General features: G+C 41.6%; 1 protein-coding gene across 2 annotated transcripts in view; it reads right to left on the bottom strand.

The window, feature by feature from the left end:
• usp43a (ubiquitin specific peptidase 43a) overlaps positions 1-24,806 on the bottom strand; it is a 100,377-nt gene that overhangs the window by 71,748 nt on the left and 3,823 nt on the right. Inside the window, exons 1-2 of one of the 2 annotated variants that reach the window (XM_042396559.1) lie at positions 21,423-21,525; positions 18,344-18,502 (exon numbers count right to left, since the gene is read on the bottom strand). In XM_042396559.1, the coding sequence (XP_042252493.1) occupies positions 18,344-18,502; positions 21,423-21,452 (189 nt within the window). In that variant the 5' untranslated portion in view covers positions 21,453-21,525. Of the gene's footprint in view, positions 1-18,343; positions 18,503-21,422; positions 21,526-24,806 lie in introns of those variants that run through there. The other variant, XM_042396552.1, reaches the window with a different exon arrangement.

The raw sequence follows: 24,806 nt of genomic DNA, 5'->3' as shown, positions 1-24,806 counted from the left end.
TAGCACATTTAGCAGAGCAGCAACAGCAGTGAGTGCTCTGTCTGTGTGTGTCCGTTAGCACATTTAGCAGAGCAGCAACAACAGTGAGTGCTCTGTCTGTGTGTGTCCGTTAGCACATTTAGCAGAGCAGCAACAACAGTGAGTGCTCTGTCTGTGTGTGTCCGTTAGCACATTTAGCAGAGCAGCAGCAACAGTGAGTGCTGTCTGTGTGTGTCCGTTAGCACATTTAGCAGAGCAGCAGCAACAGTGAGTGCTCTGTCTGTGTGTGTCCGTTAGCACATTTAGCACTTTGTTTTCTGTGCTGAGCATATCTTAGTAATAGTGTTACATTCGGTCAGTGTTATTGGTCTCTTGTTTGTCATTCTGACAGCAGGGTAACCAGGGTAACCCCCATAACCAGGCTACATTGGCTAAGCCAGTTAGCATACATACATGAGCATGCTACAGCTAAGAAGTACACTGCCAAAACATTCCTTGTGAAACTCTAGAATTATTGTTCCGCATGTTGGAGTTCGTGGATTATTAAACTGTTTTGACAGTAATTGTTTGGGTCACAGAGCGTATTCTTTGTACAACTGCATGCATTGAACCGTGACGTCTGTATCATGACAGTTCAGGATGAATATGCATATCATTACACCCCTATGGTGCATATAATAATGCGTATTATATTTCACTGTATTTCTTTGTTTGATGTGTTTTTATTTAGGCATTTTAAATCCTATATACATCACAGTGTGATGCAAGATTAAAATGCCTTTATGAAGGCATACTAACTGTAAAAGGACACTAAGGACACTCTTCCCTGGGAATAAAAATAATAATCAATTTGGTGAAATCCTAAAAAAAAAAAAAAATTCTGCTTTTTGGCATCCAGTATGGAAGACACAGGGAATACATGCTGTATATTAGTTTGCCTGCCAGTGTGATCGTAATAGAAATCACCATCATCATCAGCAAGGATGTGCAGGATATTTGTTTGAGGTGATAACATGGACTTGGAGGTCTTTTACTTCCAGACTTTGGTCCTTAGAACCCTAACTTCAGTTTGGGACTCATCTCTGTGTGATCAATGACATTGCAGCCCCTGTAAATCTCTTTGGACCTGTGCCCCCTTTGTTTGCTGGCAGAGGCGCAAGCTTTCCTCCAGAGATCTTCATTCTCCAATCCCTACATGAAAACATATGTTGTTGTGAAAGCCCTGCTGATTCCCCGTGGCACACATTCATGTGAGACATTACTCAGGCGTTCTTCCACAGCGTGCTGGGGAGTGAGTGGGAGTTTGGCTAGCTGTCTGTGGTTGTATATTTGAAAGATTCTTTATACTCTCTCTGTGTGTGTGTGTGTGTGTGTGTGTGTGTGTGTGTGTGTGTGTGTGTGTGTGTGTGAGTGAGTGAGAAATGGGGGCTTTTAGTTTCGAAGCAAGCAAAAGAAAATCTCAAAACACTGTAACAATGTGAGAGTGGGTGTTTGGTGTGTGTGTGTGTGTGTGTGTGTGTGTGTGTGTGTGTGTGTGGAGGACAGCGTTGGTGTAGCTGCAAAACATGAGAAAAACAAACCATAGGAGGCAGGTTGGCCTGGAGGTAGACAGACTTACTAATAACCAAAAGGCTGCAGATTCCAAATTTTGTGCTGACAGACTGGTGTGTTTCTGCTCCAAAATAAATCACTGTGATCACAATTATTAATCACAGTTGTCTTTAATTACAGAAAATTTCCTTTACTGTGGGCTTGATAAATGGCTGTAAGTGTCCATCATGGAGCCCTGTGGCCTCGGGTCAGTTTGACCTAAACGGTTACAACAAATTCCGATAGTGAGCAGAAAAAGACAAACAAAACTACTTGTACAAAAATGAACACACACACTTCTGCACTATAACCCACTATTCCGCTCACTAAGTCTTTTTTATACCCAAGTATGACTAAAGACATGATTTCCATCTCAACACCGTATCAACACCTCCACACACACTGTCGACCTCGCAGGCAGGTGTAGCGATTGTTTTCATCAATCGATTAATCTGCTGATTATTTTATTGATTAATTGATCAATCATTAAAGTCTATAAAATGTTTAAAAAAATTGTGAAAAAATTGTATTCACAAATTCTCAGATCCCACGGTGACGTCTTTAAATTACATGTTTCGTCCAACCGACAGTCCAAAACCTGAAGATTTTTAATTTGCCGTCACATGACAAAGAAAAGCAGGAAATCCTCACATTTGAGAAGCTGAAACTAGAGAATATTTGGCTGAAAAATGACTGAAAACAATTATTCGATTATCAAAATATCCAATTCATTTTCGGAGGATCGCCTGATTGATTAATCCATTAATTGTTGCGGCTCTACTACTGAAACAATCACCAATGAAATCCATTAAATCCACCCGTAGCCCAAACTGACTACAGCCTCTGTCCTCTTGTCTCTCCTCTCTGTGAAGAAGGAAACCACAAACCTTTTTACACCTTTCAAGTGTGTGAGTGTTTGATAAATCAAAAGTTTGACTTTGCCTGGCTTTAACATACTGTATGCTTTTACTCTCTTCAATCCTGTAGGCCTACTTTGAAGCCGCTTCAGAGTGTTGCTTTTATTCTTAGTGTCTGTGAATCAATATTTCAATACATAACACTGACAAACGTCAAATTTAACTGTCAGCTGGCATCTGGAAGGTAGTAGCTCTTCACTGGAGCTGAAGTAACCTGAAGGCACTTTTGTAAAATAACAATAAAGAAATGTATTTTTTAATAATAATGCTACTGTGTCAATGTGCTGAATGACCAAAGCTGCTGTTGGGGAGAAAAACGCCTTTTATTGACTAAAAATAATCTCTAAAAAATAAATGGTGTCGGACCGAGGAAAGACGCTGATTCAGTTATCGTCTCAAACCACATTTCTAATCAACTGGCTAGCCCGAGGGGCTTAACACATTCACCTTAGCTGCCAGCAACGGCTCTGAGTCATCCCTACGCGCTCAGAAAAACGCTTGCTCACACATACACGAGCACACTCCGATGCACACACATTGTCACCTATTAACACACACACATGCACCTACACAACTGTGCTCACTTTCTCCATCACAAACAAAGGCACGGAGCTCCACGTGTGTATTCAGGCAGAGTCATAACTGCATCTATTTCTCGCAAAAAAGACCGTATTAAACGGCCTTCGGCTCGTGGTCACGAAGCAAGAGTGACGACACTCACTGAGGTGACAAAGCAAAAGTGTGACAAGAGAGCAGAAGAGATGCTGCAACAGTTGTGGGGATGAATTTGAGATGCTGCCATGGCTCTCCCAAATGTGTTTTCACCACAGTGAAGCAAAGCATTGTGATACATAAGTGCCAAATTCAGCCAGAGCAACCAGACACGTAATCTCACACAGCCATACCCCCTGGCTCAAATGACGGACGACTGGTGAAGTTTTCTTGATAAAACCTGTGAAATGGAGCTCCGTGCTGAGCCAAAGGCAGCAGTGACTGCTTCACAAAACAAAACATGAGTCTGAGTTGTCCACCCAAACTCTTGGATACAACATCTACAGAATGGTTCCACATTTCTACAAACTGATTTGGTTTTCAAGTTAGTGTGACGACACCTGAAAGCAACGTTCACGCATTTAGATTTATAATCAACAACATGACTATAACAATGCTTTTTTTTTTAACTGATAAGTTTAAGTAACATTTACTCAAGTACTGTCCTTAAGTGCTTGAGTATTTCCATTTTACACTACTTTATATTTTACTTCTACTATATTCTAAAGATAAATGTGCTTTTTACTTCACTACATTTATTTGACGGCTATAATTACAAGTTACTTTGCAGATGAAACATTTTCACACAAAATATGTCATCTTCATCCTATAACAATGCATCAAAACATTTTACACAAAGTAGTTTAAATTTGCTTCAGCTCAACCAGCTAAAACATTAAAATACAGCTTACATGTAAGGGAGTGGTCTGCATAATTTACTTTTGACGCTTTATGTATATTTTGCTTCTACTACATCTGTACATCTGTACAAAGGATTGTTTCAAGAAATAAGACAGCTTTAAACTGTAGATTTGATATTTGTCACGTCTCAAGGAGATGCTGCAGTTTGTAGTAAACAAGTTCCTTTTGCAGTGAGACAAAATACTCACAGGGACGAGTGAATCTGTGTGTGCTAGGTAACTTTTCTGAAGTAGCTGAAGTAGCTCACGCTCTCAGCTGCTGGTATCAGCTTGATGTTTGTGGTCTCCTGCAGGACGAGATGATGTCTCCCCCACTGAGTGTGCGAATTAAGCGAGCCAATGTTGACAGAGCTGTTGGATGCTTCAGGAGACAACCGAGAGAGTCCGCCACCGGAGCGTTCAGACGGCGGTTCTATCGATACGGGCCAAGTTTTAATAGAAGAGGGCATGTGTGTCTCACACCTGAGAGTTTGTCAACACTGTCTGAGGACCGGAGATTTGTTCATTTCAGCTTTCTAATTAAACAGCTTCTTATAACAAATCACGCTGTGCTGAAAGTCTTTTAATCTTTTCCCGCATTAACAGTGTGGAGAGGCAACATGGCAGAGGTTGAACAGAGGTCAACGAGGAGAGGTGGAGGAAGAAAGTGATGGAGGAACACAAACAGGAACTGAAAAGAACGACGGCAAAAAAATTATGAGGACAGAGGAAGAAATATTCTAAAGGACAGAGAGATAAGAGAAGAATTTAAATGCCGAGCGCAGCGAGAGGCGAGCAGCGTGACAGGGACGACGTTAAGGAAAATGTTCATTTAATTACTTAACAAGACTTAAAGTGCATAGCCATGCTAATCATGCCCCCCTAAGAGGCTGTAATACACTAGTGGGGCAAAAAAAAAAGCTTGGCCTGATGATGGCGCCAGAGGAAATGTTGTTTTACCATCTACATGGAGAGGATTCATCCTCTGTGTGGTGGATATTTTAGCACTTTCAGACTCAGCTTGTCAGGCTCAGTCGTACATTGTTTAGCTGAACATCCATCAGCATCAGCTGTATTTCTTCAGGCTCAGCTGTACCTTGCCAGATTTATCAGATTTAATAGAAATAACTTCCCCTTTTTTACATAATAAAATGTCACAAAAATATTTTTAAAAATTGGCCATCACATCATCATGTCCTTGAGCCCAAGGTGACTTCTTCAGATTGTATTTTCTGTCCAAAAGATATTCCATTTACAATGATGTGATGCAGAAAAGCTGTAAATTGTCACATTTGAGAAGCAGGAACCAACAAATATTTGGCATTTGTGCTTTATTAACAACTTTTTTTCTCACAATAGACAAGTAGTAATCATAAAAATAGCTGGCAATACATTTTGATATAATGTTGAAATGTTGATAGATTAATCAATTGATGTCACTGTTTCTTCTTCAAACTGATGAACTCTTAGATTAGATTATCAACACAAAACTCCATGATCATGTTTAGTTTTACAGAAAGTAAAAGAATGAAATAAACCCTTTATAGCTTGTTGAAACAGCATAAAGCCGAGCAGGACTTTTATCATTTGGAGAATGAAAGAGGAGAGAGTGAGATATGCAGAGAGAGAGAGACTCTGACAGAGCCACGCAGAGACTGGCTCAGAGAGGGAGCACGGGGCACGCAGCAGTCCAGAGAAGGGGAGGAATGAAAGAAACGCTGTCCGTGCAGTAAACCGGCTGACTCACCCCAATTCTTTCAGCTCCGGATGGCTGCTGCTAATTCGGCCTATTCAAAGCTGGCTTACGGTAACAAGGCAGTCTGGGAGATAACAGTGGAAACCACAGGCATTTTTAACCCCCCCCCCCCTCCCTCTCAACCTCTGCCCCGCTGCTTTCCTCCGCACTCTTCCAGCCATCATAACCCCTTCTCCACCGCCCCTTTTCCAAAAACCGTGTCCAAGTCGACTGATTGCTCTGGTTGTAAAGACCAAAATCAAATACCATCACTCTACCTTTCTCTCTCTTCTTAGGCCCTCTCCCTATCACTACATTTCATACAGTACCGAGTGCAGCCAGACTCGCCACTCTATGGCTGTTACTATGGAGATGCCAGCCGGGCCAAAACAAAGGGAGAACAGAAAATAAGCAGCCTCAGACAAGAGCCCCTGGCAGAGCTCTGAGTGCCAAATCTGGCTTGGCAGCAGAGGCTGGAGCCATCTCTCTCACTCTGTGTCTCTCATCTGCACACTGGAAGTGTTTATTCTTAGGCAAATATTGATCTAGAGAAATAAACCAACTGACACAAGTCATCGAGATGAAGGGGAGAGAATTCATTAGCTTTTAAAAAGGATGGCTCCTATAAGGGTGTTTGAACTCGCTTTAATAGGAGCTGAGTTTTGGGATAGCTGATGCCAGAGGCTGGAAAAAGCGGCATTGTTGACCTGTTTTTGGCATTCAGAGAAAAACAGCGAGGGATCTCATGCCAAAAGACAAGCTGAGAACTTAAAGTGAAATGTGATCATACATAAGACCGGCTGATGTCTTCATAAAGTCTCATCAGAGATGTTAGAAAGAAGAACGTTCCACAACACACATTAGCGGAGGAATCAGGTCTGCGTTCGGTTGATTTTGCTGACAGAATTAATTAAAACCTGGCAAGAGGAGTCATCAAAGTGATTATTAGTTCAATAAACTGAGCTCCACTGGTATAAATTACATCACATAAAACTCTTGAGAGATGTGAAAAAACACACACACACATTTCTCTCTCTCTCTCTCACACACAAACACCCTTGAAAGCTCCCTTCAAAGTGTTATTATATAGTCTGACCACTTTAAACTTTATGAAATGTAGAAGGTGTCTTTGTTCCTTGGCCTTGCATGAGGCATATGATTAAGTAATAATGTTGCCGGTACTGTTTAATGGGCTTCTGTTTTGGGAAGCACAAGGTCTGCATCCATTTTTTAAACCCTTTATCCTTCTGCTAAATCTGCCACACTGGCTCATTAACATATAATCAGTAAAACCGAAGGGAAAACGCACACACACCCACACAGAGGACCGCGCTGCAAATGACGCGCTGATAAATCTGAGACTAAATATCAAAATTTGAATTTTGTTTTTTCCTGGTGCACATCAATCTGCTTTTGACATGTGTCATGAATGGAGTGCATTTTTTCTCAGAGCTAACATGATACTTTCATTTTCATTTTCTCTGCACAATTCTTTAGAAAAATGATGCGAACAAGCGAAGCTCTCTTTTCCTATTAATCCAGAATAAAAGGCTTTTCGTCTGAATATGAAACTAAATGACTTGAGGTTTGAATAAGATGTAAATATTTTCTTTTTAGTTCAGGCCACTGAGGACGATAATGAACAATGGAGAACAGGTGACAGAAACAGGTCAGACTGCATTGCAGCTATCAGTCCTGTTCCACGAGCCTACGGGCACCAGGAAGTCACAACCATATAAGGAAGAAACGCTTGCAAATGTAGGTGTGGTGCAAATGACTCTGAACAAAAGACCTGCAGGAGAGACTTTGTTTACTTGAATAAGACACACACACACACACACAAAAAAAAAAAGAAGCATGCATCTCCTTTCAGTTTCCAGTGCACCAGCAGGACCAGTTCTTGATAACACACACTGATCACACAGAAGACGATAATGAGTGTGAAAATGTTACAGCGATGCCTCTGAGGATTCGAGGCAGATTGTGGTTTTTTTTTTTCCTCACTGCCTGCCTGTCAGACTTACTCCAAGGTGACAATGTGAGCAACTAATAGCCCCCAGGTATCTGTTTCTCTGCATTAATTACTGCTAAACCATCCACAGCGCTAATTCAACACCTTTCATCCAGTCTATCTCATCATAAAACAACAACAGGAATGTTAGAAATGACTTACTATGTTAGGTATTACTTTACTCTACTGGTTATTATCTTTTTTATCTTTTATGTGTGAGTGATTGTAAAGATGCTGCGAAGTGTGTCTGGAGATAAATGCTTTATGATGCAGTCATGCATAAGCCCAAGAAAAACTTCCCTAAGGGGACGATAATGTATCTTAAATATCTTGGGAGATGACAGACAGAAAAGTGCATTGTTTATGTAAATGCTTACACATTTGCAATGACTGACTTCTTCTAAATTATTTTATGTAATTAACAGTTACTTGTGATGCAAAAAAAAAAATCATCTCCGGTCTCAAGAGAACAAATTACTTCCAGTCTTAAAAGCTTGTATTGTAAAGGCTGCGTGACTATGTTGGATTACATTATATTACATTATACATTGTGTGTGTGTGTGTGTGTGTGTGTGTGTGTGTGTGTGTTGCTGTGACAGAAAGTGGAGTGCTTTTTATCCCCCCCATCTTGACATCTTATCATTTACATGCCTTTCCTTATCCACTGAGAGACCTAAAACTTGATTGCACCTCTCTAAATATGGTCCTAATAAAAAGGATATAAAAATAGAATACGACGGTCATTTAATTCAACATTTGCAGAGAGCTCTTTCTGAAAAGGCTCCTATTTTACACTCAGGATGTAAGAGCTGAATATGGACGCATTTACAGTACAAGTCTGACTTCCATTAACTTCCCTTAAGTCCTTAATTCACCCCAATATTCATTAGAGGAACCTCTCTACCGAACCCCCTCCACTGCACTGCCTTTCTTTCAGTCCGTCTTTCACTTTCCTTGCTCTCTCTCTCTCTCTCTCTCTCTCTCGTTCTCTCTCAGCATGGACAGAAGTCTATCTCTCAGATGTTCCTGAACTATTTAAAGAAGGACATCCTTTGAAATATTCATGTATTTAATTAAATGTTTCCCAAGAAATGCAGTGAATATTTCATTCCCGTAGTAGGATCCATTAAAAGCCTTTTACAGTAAATGTCCACCTGTACGTTTGGTGGAAGTGTCCACCTTGAGTTACTGTACTTTTACCGAATGCGTGTGTGTGTGTGTGCAGGGAATATGGAGAAACAGGATTAAAAAAAAAACACACACATTCCTGACCTAAAAGAGGATCGCTGCTTGCTAAGAGGGAAAGTAAGATGGAAAAATATGACTAAAAAGAAAAGAGCAAGCGAAAGCATCTCTGTCCTCTCTTGTCAGAAATGCAAGAGAGGTTTTTAAAAGCTCATCCTGAAAACTCTTCCACCCGCTGTCACACACACACACACACACACACACACACACACACATACACACACACACACACAGGAAGGACACCGTGAGGACGTGAAGGAAGTGTACCTGCTGCCATCTCCTGAGCATGAATCAATCACTGAGCTAATGTTGCTGCCACTTATGGATCTCCTCTGTGTCTAACCCTCTATGTGCAAATGTTTTGCCCCCTGAGATGACATTTTTAATTTTTCATATCCTCCCGCAGCGTTGGCATTTCAGTCACAGCGCTCCTCTGTTGGGCTGCTCCACGGCCGGCCGGGTGGGGGGTCCCTGCTTCAGATCCCTCGGCTCGAAGCTCCGGTTTCTACTTGCCTCTATGTGACTCAGTTCGCTGCGTAGAAATGTCATACATGATTTACTATATTTCTACTATGTGGTTTTGCTGCAGCACCAAACAGGTCCATCCAGACTTTTAGCAGTCATTCGCGTGACAGTCAACACTGTTCCTAATAGAGATGGGTTGTTTTTCAGTTGTGTAATGGTTTCGATTTAATTAAAGTTGCTTTATTATGTTCCCAGTTGATTCTGAACCTGATGTGCATTATGGGATTGTAGGAGAAGATCAGTTTTATGGATGAGGAGGCTGGGACTCCCCCTGGCAGGAGTCTGGCAAAGCCATTACGACACTATAGTGGTCTTGCAAGGCCAGAAATAAATGAGCTTGCACTCATAATGTTTGGTGCAGTTTAAACAAACTTTGGTGCGTTTCCAACCCCTGTCTCCTCATTATTTATGACAGATGAGGTCCAGTTACTTTTACTCTACTATTTTGTGAGCTCTCCGTCACACCAGAGAATATAAACTGACACATTAAAGGCAGTTAAGTCTCTAGAAGTGATTTTCAGATTTTAGTCCACTTAGCGCTGATGATGCTGGTCGGTGTTATTTCATGTTTAGAATTCTTGGTTTGTTATAAATCAGTGTGGACACAACATGGACCATAACTAAAGAAATGGAAAATCTTTCCCAACTTTCCCCAGACAGTTGAAATATCACGCTTAATCTTTGTCCACTAGTTTAATTTTAATAGTTGTCATAAAGTTTTGACTCAGCTTAAATAGATTCTGATGCTTCTTGTTTTCAGACTTACATCTGTGAGAACTGAGCAGCAGATATAGTGTGTGTAGTTGCAAAAGGCACAAACACACACTTTCTCTACTGTCATGATCTCTCTTCTCACCTCTGAACAACCGTTCACAGGAAATCCCAACTTCCCTCCATTACAACTCTCAAAAATGAATATAATAGTGTCATCTGACCTTTCTTCTTTCCTTGTTTCCTTTCTGGGTTCTCACACTTGTTCTCATATTGTATTCTAACAGATGTTTCTTGAGTGAGATACAGTGAAAAGACAGAGCGACGTTTCACCCCTCATGTTGTAGAGTATACGTCACTAGATGAAGACAGACATACTTCTCTTCAGTCCCTCTTGCTCTCTGTCACTTTATATCTTATACCTTTGTCCATTTATTTTCATTTTATTTCATTCTTGTCTATTAAAGACATAAGACAGTGTGGCAAAAATTTGTTTCCAAGCAAGCAGGACTCTTTTGTTTTTACAACTTACAGGCAGAGTTTCAGAGGTGACAGAAAGGAAAACCAACGGGCTGTCAGAGTCCAACATAATGCAAAGTCAACAACTTTGTTTCACACACAGCGGCACAAAGCCCACCGAAGAATCCACGTTTCATCCGTACAGAAGTCTAACAGGGTTGCAGGGTTCGGAGGGGGCAGAGGGAGTGACAGGGATGAGGAGGCCTATTCAGTCATTCATCCCTCACTAGCCGATAGATCGAGACATTACGTCAGGAAAGAGGCTTAAAAAAGACACTTGAACGGTGAATTATGGATGAAGCCATGGCAAGAAAGAGAAGGCAGAAATGTATGTTGAGAAATATTTTAGAGAGCTGAGGTTTTCGCCAAAAGTTTCTTTCCCCCCCCACTCTTGTGTAAATCCTATTAGAGGGGTAGGTTAGCACAGAGGAATCGGATGACCTCATCCACTCTGTCCAGGCTGTTTCACAGTGATAAAATATAAAAAAACTCTCAGAATCGCTCCTTTACACTGACATCTGACATTATATATACAGCACAGAACCAGTCAAAAGTTTTTAAAAGACTTTCTCATTCAGAGAAGGTGTGTCCAAACTTTTGACTGGTGCTGCACACACACGTGTAAGTCATGTATTAAAGTACTGAAATGAGCATGGAGGTTAAAGAAAACATGATTTATGATTTATTTTTATAATATCAAACATTTCCCCCCTTTTCTGCAACAGTAGCCCTCTTTGAAAAACACATCAAACAGAAAGACTTGGGCTCTCTCTCTCATTCTCTCTCTAAGGAGGAATTTGTGGCATCTCAGAAATGTCACTTGCTGTTAAAATCGGGCTGCTGGTCGAGTGTGGGGTGGCGGCTGTGGGAGGGGTTCCCCTGCTTTGATGTAAACCTGTGTAAGATAGAGAGGAGGAGGACGAGAGCTGAGAGCTGAGCGGTGAGGGGTGAGGAGGACAACTAAAGGCGTAACAACAGAACGACACGAACGCCAGGCAGAATCATCTCACTTTTTTAAAAAATAAATCAATGATTTGCTCACTCTTTGCACTCTTTATTTCATATCATGAATTAGATGCTCCTCCAAAAAAAATGATGTTTTCTGCTACATGAATCTTGGGTCAGCATCATCCTTCTGAATTTGTGCATGTCCCTGTGAATACAACAGCATGTGGCACGTGAAGGAGTCGGGGTCAGTTGTTTTCTTGTGGTTGACTGCACGTTTTGAAGATCGCTGAGGCTGATTTACAGCAGGTTTGATTTATTTCACAGGGCACATTAACAAACATTGTTGTAAATGCACCAAACTTAGCCTAAATGCTATTTTTCATCTGTAGTTCCTAAAAAAAGAACAGAAGGAGGTCGATATACTTCTGTACATTGTCAAATGCAAATTAAAACACGGAACACAGAAGCACATAACACGAGGCAATCAAAGCAACGAAATGGGAAATATTAATGTTAATATGCACTTGAAAAGACAACATTGTGCTGGATTATTAGGCACTAATTGAAACAAGCAAAGCAGGAGCAAACAGTACACAGACATTAAAAAAAAAAAAAGCAAATAGACACAGTGCAAAATACATTAATTAAAGAAAAAGCCACAGTAGAAGACAGACTGGCGACAGGTGAGAGCAAACAGCACAGACAGACTGTGAAATAAAGGCTTTTTATGAATGGATGTGTCCAATTCTCAGTTCACTTTTTAAAAACCTCATAAATGTTCTGAATCTATGCGTGAAATATTAACAATTGCTTGTTGGCTCTCTCTCTCTCTCCACAATTAAATTCTCTGCAATATTTACAGTTTCATAAATAATTAAATGACGTAAAAAAAAGCTGTAAATATAAATTAAACATTTGCATTCTCTCTCTCCAATAGTGTGTTAATGACATTAGCTTTGATTCACAGTCATCAAATGTGATTTTAGAGCAGAATTTCTGCTTTATGTTGTGTCATAACGCCTCTTCATCGTTCAATGTTCACTGTAAAGCACCGGCCGCCTGTTATTTCTTCATCCTGTCTGTATTTTTTTAAAGAAGTGTTCCAAACTTTTTTTTTTTTTTTTTTTTTACACAAAACACATCTCATTCCTGACACTGATGTTTCTGACTTAAACCGAGGAGATGGATGTGCTATCAGAGCATCGATGCCCTGATGGCTGAGACAGAAAAGGGAGGCACCAGATCAAGGACCTATCAAGCTCTTCCTGTCACCCTACCTGTCAGCTGATTCATCTAATTCATCCACATTTGCTCTCTGCCCCCCCCCCCCCCCGGAGAACACGAGCCAAAACTCGCACGGAGAGCTATCAAACTCACTATTTCCGTCCCTGTCGATAAGGGGGCTCGCTCACTTCACCGCATCCACTGACCTGATTTCAGAGTCTACGCAGCTGGCTCTGGGGCCAGGGGATTTTTATCCCCCTCCCTCCACAGTTAACCCTCCTGGGGCAGAGAGGCCGACCGCTATCGACATTTAAAATGGAATAATGCATACATAATGCTTTGGCACTGGTGTTGCATTGGGGAACCTCCTATCCCACTACTGTCCATAGGGGTGAGACGGATGAGTTTTTAAATGCACTCACTCTAAATCCAACTCATGGTGCGCCTGAGGCTAAATGTAGCTGCGCTCCATGTGCTCACTCTATGAACACTGGGAGATTTATGCCACTCTGATAATTCAAAGCATTAGTTTGTTGGCTTGAGACGTTTTTCTCACCAGAGATATCAGGATTGTTTAGCCTTTCCTCATGTTTTGAGAACTGCTGACGCCTCAGGGTAGAACATAATGCACCACTTCTGAGTGTGATTCTGACCTTTAATATCATGATATCTGCCATAGCTCATAGGCAGCCGCAGATATGTTCCAAACTAAAACACCCGGTCAAGAAAAAAGTCTCTCCCACTTGTAGCAACAGCTATTACTTTCTCTTTTCAAACACGTACTACGAGATAAATGTTGCCAGTTTGGTAACATTTGAGCCAACGGAGATGACACCGATCTGATCTTTTCAGCGCTTGCTAAACAAAAGTCAAGATGTTTTTCTGACATATTTCATTACCTATTGCACCACTGAAAAAAAACAACAACTTTGAGATGCTATTGTGCACAAAGCCGTGACTTCGCTACGGTCCTCTTTTAGCTGCTAAAGAATGCCGCTGATGTGGTGCCAGTGAAGCGAGAGGGCGACCAAGCGAGTTTGACGAGGTCCCGTTGGAGAGAGGATTAACATTACTGAGCTGCCTTTGTGTGTGTTCACAGTCTTGTGTTACATAATGTTACTTGGGTGAAGCTGCAGGACTGGTGACACTGCTCGCACAGCAGGTGTGCAACACAAACATGAGATTGTCCGCATGTGCAATTGAAATATATAAAGCCTCCTTTGTGGAGCTTCAAATGCGGAGCTGTTGTTGATAGTTCGACAGGTCATTTTGGAGGATGTAGTAAGTTTTTACTGCAGTATACTACATAGAGTACAACAGTGTTTTAAAGTTTTTGCCCTCATCCCCCACTTACAGACACAGAAAATTAGAAAAACCTCTAGAATATTAATCTATGTGAAGGGATCCACAGAGACCCGCTGTCTCTTTGAGTCTAGCTAATGGGAATTCAAATAAATCAATAAATCCATCCATCCATTCTCTAAACCGCTTATCTTGTCCAGGCTTGTGGCGGGGGCTGGAGTCTATCCCAGCATCGGTTGAAAGACAGGGTATAGCCTAAACTGGTCACCAGTCTCTAAAAGACCTACACAGACATAAATATATATCGAAATATATTCAGACTGTGTTTAAATCCAGTTGGAATTAACTGCATGTGTCACCAACATTTGCAAAAAAAAAAAATCAATGTATAGCCTTAAACAGAGTGAAACTGTGAATCAAAAATGTACTTTAAAAAACAAAAGTAGAACTCGTGACACTTGTTTCTTGGGAATATCAACACATCTCCAGTAAGAGGTGGAATAATAATGAGATCACCGAAATGTCACAACATCAGAAGGCTGTCAAAAGATGTGAGAAAGAGCCAGGTAATGCACAGGTTGCATGGGGGGGAAAAAAGTAGTTACCATGATGAAAATAGGTGTTCTCCTGAGATTAAATAAGTTGTTATGCATGTAAGCTTCTGACAGACATGCTATTAAAGTAAACTTTATAAACTGACATAAACTGATAGACTGAACACAGTATTCTATGTTTAGAAAGTAGATTCAGCAGTTTTAGTCTGTTACAAAATTTCAACTCGGTTAAGTCGATGAAATCTGAAACAATCAGAAGTGTATGAGGGCAGGTCAGGAGAAGAGTGAGGATGAACTGTTGGTCGTTCACTAAACGTGTGTGAAATTGACAGGAGGAATGTTGACACTGTGAAGTTTCTGTCAGCTCAGCATGACCTGTATCTGTGTCCTCTGTGCCTGTTTCCCAGGATCTTGTGACGGACAAAGCAATCAAAGTCACTTTCCTGTCTCCTTTTCCCCTCATCTGCTCAAATCACCCATCTGTTGTCCTTCTATACTGCCGAGGACACTTCAATCCTCATCTGACTTGTAAAGGTTGTGAGTATGGATCTGTGGTGTCTTTGGATGGAGAGGTGAAAGTGAAACTTAACTTGTATTTGGTGATTATTCGGTGTATTTCTATGGTTTATTAGTGAAGCGCATGAAGCTGCACTTCAGACTGAGCTGTATGAAAGGGGCATAATACACCATTGGGATGATTATACCAGTTTATATCAGGCTATAAACTTGTATAATCGGTGTCAGGAATTTGTTGTTTCTGCTGGTGCGTTGTTATAATAAAACTTCATGTTAAAAGTCTGAACTAAGGAGGAGATATAGATATAATTTACAGCTTTGAGACATGCATGACAAAACATAAAGAAGACTGGGTGGTTTACATGTGTGTGAATGTGCACATTACTTTATGTGTGTTTTCATCCAACTGTTTCTGAAAATGTTTTGTACACAGATCACCAGGTCACCAAATTTTAAAGGAGACTGCAATCTCCAAAACTGGAGTTCCACATTATCAGCGATAGAAGCATGAGAGCACTGTGCAACCTGAATGAAATCAATTCACAGGAAAGGGGACGAGCGTTTCATTTTTAGAAAAAACAGACATGAAGATTTTTTTTCTCTTCTCTGCCTCATAGCAGTGTGAGGAAAGCTGGCTTTATCGTATCATGATTCACTGGCGGCCTAATGAGAGCCACGGCCCTAAGCTGTTTATGTAGCATAAAGGCTGCCTCTATTAGTGCTCCTGTCAGAGAAGGGGAGCTGGGCATTGGGTGGCAGCACAGTGACAATTCAGCTCATAATACTACTCATTTACTAACAGGACTGGATGTCCTCAGCTGGCAGCGCAGTGAGGCCCAGAGTGGAGGCAGGACCAGCATCGCTGCCACCAAATTCCAGGCAGACTCTTACAGAAAGACACTCAGCAAACGTAATTAAACACAAGGGGTTTCTCACAGTGGGTGTTGATCACAGCAGGTTTTCGTATCCAGTATTTAATGTATACACACACACATACATATTCCATTACATACTCTATATCAAGACAAATCGACAAAAGATGCATACCTACATTGCAACTACATGTAATGTATTTTTGCACTTTGTATTTGTCCCCTGCAGAGATGTTTGTGATGCAAGGCAAGTTTCCGAGAAGTCTGACACTGAAACTGCACTCCAATCCAATCCATATATCCACCAAAGACTAATTTTATTGGCTGTTGCTTCTTGGCAGGTGTTCATGTCAGACTCTAGTCATGATAAAACGTCATCAGCTCAGTCATGATGTGTCTGCCCTTCACTCCCTCTCGCTGCATCACGTCCAGCCCTGGCTCCTTTTCCGAGTGCAGGGTTGCAAGGTGAACAACCCACATCAGAGACAGACAGAGAGGGGGAACGGCTGAATGGCATTTCAACAGCTTCTCCTTTTACCTCTCACAGACTCACTCCACACAATGGTTTCATTTCAGACCAAGGCCCAATGGGTTTCTAGTAAACTGCAACACTGACTTATCACAGATGCAGTTCCACTCGGAGCTCCGTTCGCAGACCTTTGGGGTTACTACCATACTGAGCTTTAGATAACGAGGTCTGCTTAATTTCGTAGCACATCATGCAACTGCTCTGTCTCATAAAACAATACTCTCAGTGTCACACAATTCTGCACCTGAGGTTGGATCATAATGGTACTCTGCTGTCTTGCAAAAAAACTAAATTTGACAGGTTTTTGTGCAATCTGACTGTGCCATATGGACAATAATGTGAAGCAGCGGATCTCTATTTCTGCTACCTGTGCAATCATTTGTGCAGTAATGAAAAAGATGGCCACAAAACTGAATTTGGTGAAGATGCTAGCTTGGAACCAGGAGGCATATTATATATATATATTCCTCTTGGCCGCTTTCCGAGTTCTAATTGGATACAATTGATTACAGCTCTCAGAAGTTATCATCAAGTACTTCACAAAAAAAAAAAAAAAAAAATCTAATTTGTTTGAAGAGATTGGGATGTCTGGGAAGGCTCAAGGACTCAGTCAAATTGTGTCTGTGACCTACTCACATTTAATGAGTCAGCACTGACTCTGCTCCAATATTGAGGGAGGCTACCTCTCTTCTCATAAACTCGTGCTGAACAGCTAAATCTTTGTTTTTGGCAAGTATGTCCTGCCCAAGTTTTTTTTGGCCCCGACCCAGATCTGAGTCTTTTATAAGAATATTGGGTATCTGCCCATACTGAGTCAGATTCCATATTTACATTTACTTCAACTGAACACATTGAAATGACAGGTGTAGTTTACTACAAGCTACTTCATCTAAACACTGAAGGTCCTACCTATTAAATTGATCATCTTAAATGATTGAATGATTGAGAATGTGACTCCTGAAATTGATGTGATGCGATTAGCTAGAGAGAAGAGTTGTGGTCACTACAGAAATATTCAGTTCACCCACTATTGGACAGCAGTGTTACAGAAGATCTGTGGCAGAGTACAGCTAGCAGAGAGCACACAAACCTGATCAACTGCAAGGTCTGAGTCGGCCTATCATCTAGTTACTCGCCGCCACCGGCTACGTTTGTCATTTCAACCCGTGAAAGCGACGGTCAGCGCCGGCTAACAATGAGAAGCTGCTACCTGAACGCTTTGTACGCCGCTCTGTGCCAATGAGAAAGAGAGAGAGCGGAGCGAAGCAGTGTACTTTGCCAACCTCGGTGTCAGAACTCCAAATTATTTTTCACATTCCAATTTTGAGCTTTATATGCAGTGAAATGCTGGCATTGTAGGCTGTAATAAAAGAGAGAAGCTTTTGCCACACTAGCACCGCAGCTGAAGTGAGGACAGTAAGTAAAGCTTTGGCATCTTGATCGGGTTTATTTTAGCCGATGCCAGCTAGGATCCTCAGAATCAGTTCAGGACATCTGTAACGTGTACTCAGCCTAATTGTGTCCATTAAGTGACAGCCAACTTTAGCAGAAACTGTTAGAAGGCTTGATTGCAAATATCAAAACCATTCCAAGCTACTGCAGCAACAGCGGTAGCTATCTCACAAGCAACCCTCGAGTCTATTCACTGATTCCATTAAGCCAGTCAAACCAACAGCAGTGATGACGAGCGGCTGCTGGTGGGGCAACGGACTCACCTTGACGTTGGCTTTGGTCTTGCTGCTGCTGCTGTTGCTGTTGTTGTTGGAGCTTGGATTGGCATCTTCATTAACTCTGTCCAAAAGCCAGAGGAGGAACTCCAGGGCATCATGCTGAGAGTTTCCCCGAAACTGAGAGCCGTACTTGGCCACTATGCTCTGGGGGAAGAGAAGAGACATCATAATTACGCCGTCACTTTGGGTGATTTCAAAAGTCATTAAATCCTGACAAAATTAGGTCATGATTACATGGAACGTGGTGATTCGTCATTTGTAAGTTAGAGCTGGTTCGGCTTGAAGCACTCAGGAGACAGATGGGGAAAAAAAAGCACAGATGGGTTTTTTTTTTTTTAACTCTTATCACTACACATGTACAATCTCTTAAGAACATATGTAAGACATTATTTGGCGATGATAAGACCATGTAATTAAATAATTCATAATTATCTTTGGGCCTCTCTATGAAAACTGAATAGTCAAGTGTTCCCAGAAAAAAAAAAACCTATGGCAGAGAGCACTTCAGCAACACTACGCTGTGGCAAATGTAGGCAGCAAATCAGGCGAGTCCCAGAAAAAACACTATTCACTATATTCTCAAATACAACTCACGGTGTTCAGCTTTATGTTGTTCACACACATCCACGGATAAAAAAGAGCTCACACAGATCTACTTGGAGGTGATTCTGCCTGTTGTATTTTACCAGCACATCAATTTATCTGGCAAATTTACGTACTGGCAATTTCACTATTTTTTTGGGGTCAAATTAGTGAATCTGAACCATTTGTTTGAGTGAAATATGTTAACCTGTGTGTGTGAGCAAGGCAGGCCGAGAGAAAACAAAAAGCGAGCGCGTGTGTTAAATGTGTAACCATTCTTGATAGCACTATTTCATTACAAAAATTGGAGATATAATTCAACAGAACCAAAACAACCATAATTACAAACGACACAGAAAGTCTTCTGCCAATTTCCGCTGACCAAAGTTGATGGTCGTAAAACTTAACAGGCCCTGACAAGCCATTTATATTGGATTCTGATTAAATTGCGTGCCTAGGGTTGGGAAATTCTCTTCATCCAAAGACATTTCCAGTAGAGTAAGTATGTTCTCAGTGAGTTGACGGCGGTTAACCTGCTTGCAGGTCTAGTTTGACTTGTTTGAAGAATATTTAGGACAATACCTTCAAAGATATCAGAAGGAAGATCATTTTATTGCTACTAAAAAAAAAATGGACACACTGGAAACAAGTGAAATAAACCCATTAAGTAAGATTTTACCACTTTGGGCAATTAAATAAAACAAACAGCATCAGTAAACCAAACCAGATACATCAATACCTGAGTGTCAGATTGTAAGAAATCATTCTCTTAACACATTCATACATTGAAAACCAAAGGAGAATAAAAAATAGCTGACAGGTGTTACCAGGGAAAAAAAACCCCAGCCAGACTGTCTAATTCAATCACGAGGAAGGAGTTGTAAGTTCATGAGTCAGACAGAGAAAATGACAGACAACACTAATGACAGCAATAACATTACACTAGGTGGCCACTCCTCTATCTCTCTGTCTCTCTCTCTCTAGCTCTCTGTGTGTGTGTGTGACTGACAGCTCGGCTCCACACCTCATTAAAAGTCACCACATCATACCTGCAGTATCCCAGTATCTAAATATAAACACGGGAGGGAGGCCCCCCTCTACCTGGCGGAGACAGCCTGCTAATGAGCTTCATCACTATAAGGAAGCACCGACAGGGGATGGAGGGATGGAGGGATGAGGGACAGATGGAGAGAGAGAACGGGGCTGTTGGGAGTTTCAACCAACCTACAACTGTTCTTCTGTCTTCCTATCAAAAAAGGACGGCGCAGTTGTGGCTGGCCCAGAAATGAAAAAAGTAAGAAAACCGAAGTTTCCTCAAAGCTACCAGAAAAAAATAAGGAGGATGAAAACACAAAAGGATGAGAAAGGGAGAGTTTCCAAGGTTACGATTACCAGGCTGAGTCTGGGAACAGAAAGCCGATGACATCAAGAGGTTATGACTTCATTAAGACGAGGGGGATGACTTCGCCGCTGGCCTCATCTCTGCTTCCCCCCCCCCCCTCTCTCATCACTTTCTCTCTGTTTGGGTGTGTGTGTGTGTGTGTGTGTGTGTCACAGCTGGGGATAGTAGTTTTTCTCATGTCTTTGATATCTGTTTACAGTGCTGTCTTTCAGCGTCTCTCCAGTGAAATGCACCACACAGCCTCAAAGGCACTTAAAAGTGATTTCATAAAGTGGTTAAGTTGTATTCCTAGGCATTAAGTCTTTTTTTTAAAAATTCATTCTTTTGTAAAAGGGGAGAACTGGAAAGAAGAAAACAGTAATGAGAGATTGAGGGAGAGGCAGGTATGTTGAAATGTCGAGTTCTTCTGCAAACATTAGCGTTCAGAGCTGACCTGAGCGCCGCTCTGGTGGGATCTTAAGTGTTTGTTGAGCAAACACTTGAGAGCTAGTCAAGGAGAGGATAAAGGCGGGATAAGGGTCATCCTGAGGGCTTTTTGTAAGAACTATTGATCAGTCTAGACCGACGATCTGATTCTCAGTCCAAACCCAATAGGACCTGACCTGATGTAGTGGGTTAAGACAGCATTTCGCTTTCATTCTCTCTCTTTCTCTCAACAAGCTTTGTTTCATTTATTGATTTTATTCATCAGTGTTTTTTCTTCACTAGTCTGAGCCTTTCAGACAATGCTGTATAGCCTCTAATTATTCTCAGTTTAGGGCTGTTTACTTTTTTTTAATGAAATTTGCAGCAGACACCTGAATCCAACCTGTAATTATTGAACTGTGTGATGGTCACACATGCAGCCACACAGCTGCGTTGAAGTTTGTATCCCAGCTGGCACTCATACTTTACATTTGTAGTTCATTTTTTCCTCAGTTAGCTAATTTAATTACATACAAATAAATAACACACTGGATTTTGTTTCATACATCATACTCATTTTATTTTACAGTTTGGCAGTACATTAGTTTCTATTTGCACATTCGGTTAACTTTTGTCATTAGCTTAAGTTGTTGTAATTTTCATTTTTTGAGTTACCAGTGTCGGGATGCTGCTCCTGGGGGACATCTGGCCAGGCCCGGGCAAAGGACGTGCATCAGGACATGGAATGGTTAAATACAGGAAGTGGCTAATTGGGTCATACCAAGTCCTGCCAGCTCATAGGGAGGAACTGTTTATTTCAAGTTTAGTCATATTGTTTGTCTCTCTTTACTGAATGTTTAGTTGGGTATTTTTGCTTTAGTTGATTTAGTTGTGTTAACCTGTTTTGGGGGGGATTCTGTTGTTTATTGCTTAGTTGGTAGTGTTTGTCATTTGTCAGTTACCCCTCTTGTGTGATGGTCTGATCAGCCAGTATATATGTTCCCCTTTGTACCTTTTTTTGCATTTTTTGGGGTAAAATAAAAACCCTCCTTTTTGAAACCACCTGAGTCTCCGTTGTCTGCCAGCTCGGTCTCTTACAAACTGGAACCTGACGAAATCTGAAAGATGTTACTCATCCAAAAGGCCGACTTATGTTGCGTTTGAATAAAATACATTTTAATAAACAGTCAATGTTTGGGAATATAGAGTCTGATTCATGTCTTTTAAATAGATTTTCTTTCTTGTTGGTGAATAAAGGACTGCCAGCTTTTCCACAAACGCACAAAAATAACAAAGAAGGAAAAAAAAGCATTAAAGAAAGATAACAGAATGACAAAAGACAACGACAGACCTGCGCAGTCTCCGAAGCAGGGGTCATGACCTCCCAGCGGTCAGCGGAGGCCGGACTGCAGGCTGGCAAGACCCCCCTCCTCCCCTGCCCGTTTCTGCTTTAGTGTCCTGTCTTGCTACCTTTGCTTCACCTCACACCATTACCCCCTACTGCCCTCCCCACATCCATCCTCCTATTCTGTAAACAATGACGGATCAGAGCTCTGGCAGGGCAGGAATTCACTATCAACATACATCAAGCAAATGGCTCTCCTCTCTCTCCCTAAAAAACCCATTTAGACTACCTCACCTCATCATGGTTCAACCTGTCAAACAGGCCCGGATGGATTCCTCGGTGACGGACAGAGAGTTATACTGACAAATTATAAGAGGTACTGCACACTTTTCTTTTTCACACACACACACACACATAGTATCCACCCCCCCACAGGTGTGGCTGGAATGAGGCTGGATGGAATCTGTCATTACCGGCTGCTCCATTCACAGTTTCATTTTTCAGCAGCCGTGTGTTGCAGGCTCACCTTTGCTGTCGGAACGGACTGGACACACGGAAGTCATCATTTACAGCCTCCACTCATACCACTCTCTCTCTCTCTCTCTCTACCTACACGCTGTGTTTCATCTATCTATGTTTCTTCCATCTATGTTTCATTCTTTCTCTCTCTCTCTCAGTCCTCTTTCTTTTTCTTTTTTTTCTTTTCCTCTCTATCATATAAGAACCATTCCCTTCACTAATCTGTCCCAGCTGAGCTCCAGTCAGCCCAGCTACTCTCGGAGCGCACACACAGATGAGCCACTCTTAGCAGTGTAGCACCTGTCCTCCTCCTACCATCCGTCCGAGTCTAAACTAATTCAGCCTGCTCCTTCCTGTGTCATCCAAGGCCATGCTGGATTCACCTCCAGAACAATGGAGAACAGGCAGGCAGGCATTCATGATGACAAAACTAAATGCAACATCTCTAAATCACACACACACATATTTTCTCTGAAATGCTGAGAAGCTTGGAAATCCTCCGATAAAGGTGCCAGCTAGTCAAGACTGAACAAAGTCTGCGTGTCCGCAGATGTCCCTGGTGTGGGATTTACAGGCGATCAGTGAGAAGTAAGAAGGGATGAGATGCAATGGAAATAATCGCCTCTGAATGGTTTACAGCTCGGGGAAGGCTCCTTGGGCTCTGCTGAAACTGAAAAATTGACATTCTGAGGATCCACAGCTGAGGCTGTAAATACGCTACCATGTGCACAACTGAGAGTCTTGTTACCTGACACGGTGTTGAGAGCCGTTTGAACATATATGCCATTTCCATGTGCTTCCCCTCACTGAGATAAAGCAGGAGAGTCAGTCTATTGGACTCTTTTCCATGATTGGGTGATCACAGTCTAGCACCCCGGGATAGTAAAAGATGGATTTATTCCCATGGCTTCTTACACCACATCGTTGAGGCTTGGTACATAAATCATGGGAGGGATAATAAACCTGGTGGGAAAAGGTCTCATATATTGTAGTGCGTACACAGATACAGCCCAGACAGACTTCTCCTTGTGTTTCTTTATTGCCTTTTGTCACAGCGGTGTAGGTATAATGGAGTGCGGCTCAGTGAATCGTGGGAATGCATGCTGCTTGTCAAACATCATATGGTGGCTCTGTTACAGCACTTGTAAATGGGCTAGCTTGTGTTTAATAAGTGGAAGATGAAGTGTTTAAAGCATTATTACTTCCACACTCACTTCAACAGCTGACATATAGACACTACCGCATGTCTACGACCCAATATAAAGAATACACTGATCTATTGTATGCTTGAAAGCAAAAAAAATAACATTACTTCTACCTTCATTTTTTTTTGCTATAATCTCTAGCGACATCTGCTCTATTGAAAAAGCCCCGCCGTGCAAATTCAGCACACAGTCCAGGTGGTGCATATCCCCACGGCCATGTGTGCGAGTCTACAAACCACGTATACATCCTCAGCGCTGCGGGTGAGAATGATAGTGGTCCTTGAAGGAGAGCAGAGACAAGAAAAGACAAATAAACCATCAGTCTGCCCTGCCTCACTGTCACACACTTCCTGCACTCCCAGAGCAAACAAGAACTCCTTAAAACACCAGGCTTCATCTTCCTGGCTGAGATCCTCTAGCCTTACAGAGCTGCATCCTGTCAAGCGTAAAAAGATGAATCCAGGCTCTCCTCTCTGAAACTTTGGAAAGTAGTTACTGAGTTGTTAAAACCTTTAGGTCAGGAGTGTGAAGCTGCAAAATAGAGACAGAGCTCACTCTGTCATCAAGTCAAATTGATGTAGACAAGTTCTAGACCAAGCAATAAAAGGACACTTCATCCCTCCAGATTTAATCAACATCAAACGTGCAGTGAAGCAGTTGTGGCTAAGTTTGAAATTGTGACCTTTAAATACAGCACCTCCACTGGGTTGATGCCATTTGCAAGCATACCTGCACATTTCATATCAATCAAACTGACTGTATAAGACTTTTAAGAATCTGATGAGAGCGTGGGTAATTTTACAAATGAGGTAAGTGCAAAACTGATTATCGGCCAATGAGATAAAGTTAACATACAAACACACAGAGATTGGTGTACATTCAAGTTGCAAGATTCATCAGTTAATCAATTCAAGTTTCGATAATCGATTAATAGTCACTTCTTGAGCAAAAACTCCAACTCCCCTGGTTCCAGCTACTTTAAAATCATCA

The sequence above is a fragment of the Thunnus maccoyii genome, chromosome 2 (assembly GCF_910596095.1).
Source record: "Thunnus maccoyii chromosome 2, fThuMac1.1, whole genome shotgun sequence".
NCBI classification, from domain to species: Eukaryota; Metazoa; Chordata; class Actinopteri; order Scombriformes; family Scombridae; genus Thunnus; species Thunnus maccoyii.
Note: the sequence above shows the minus strand (reverse complement) of the source record. Positions and strands in the feature narration are given on the sequence as shown.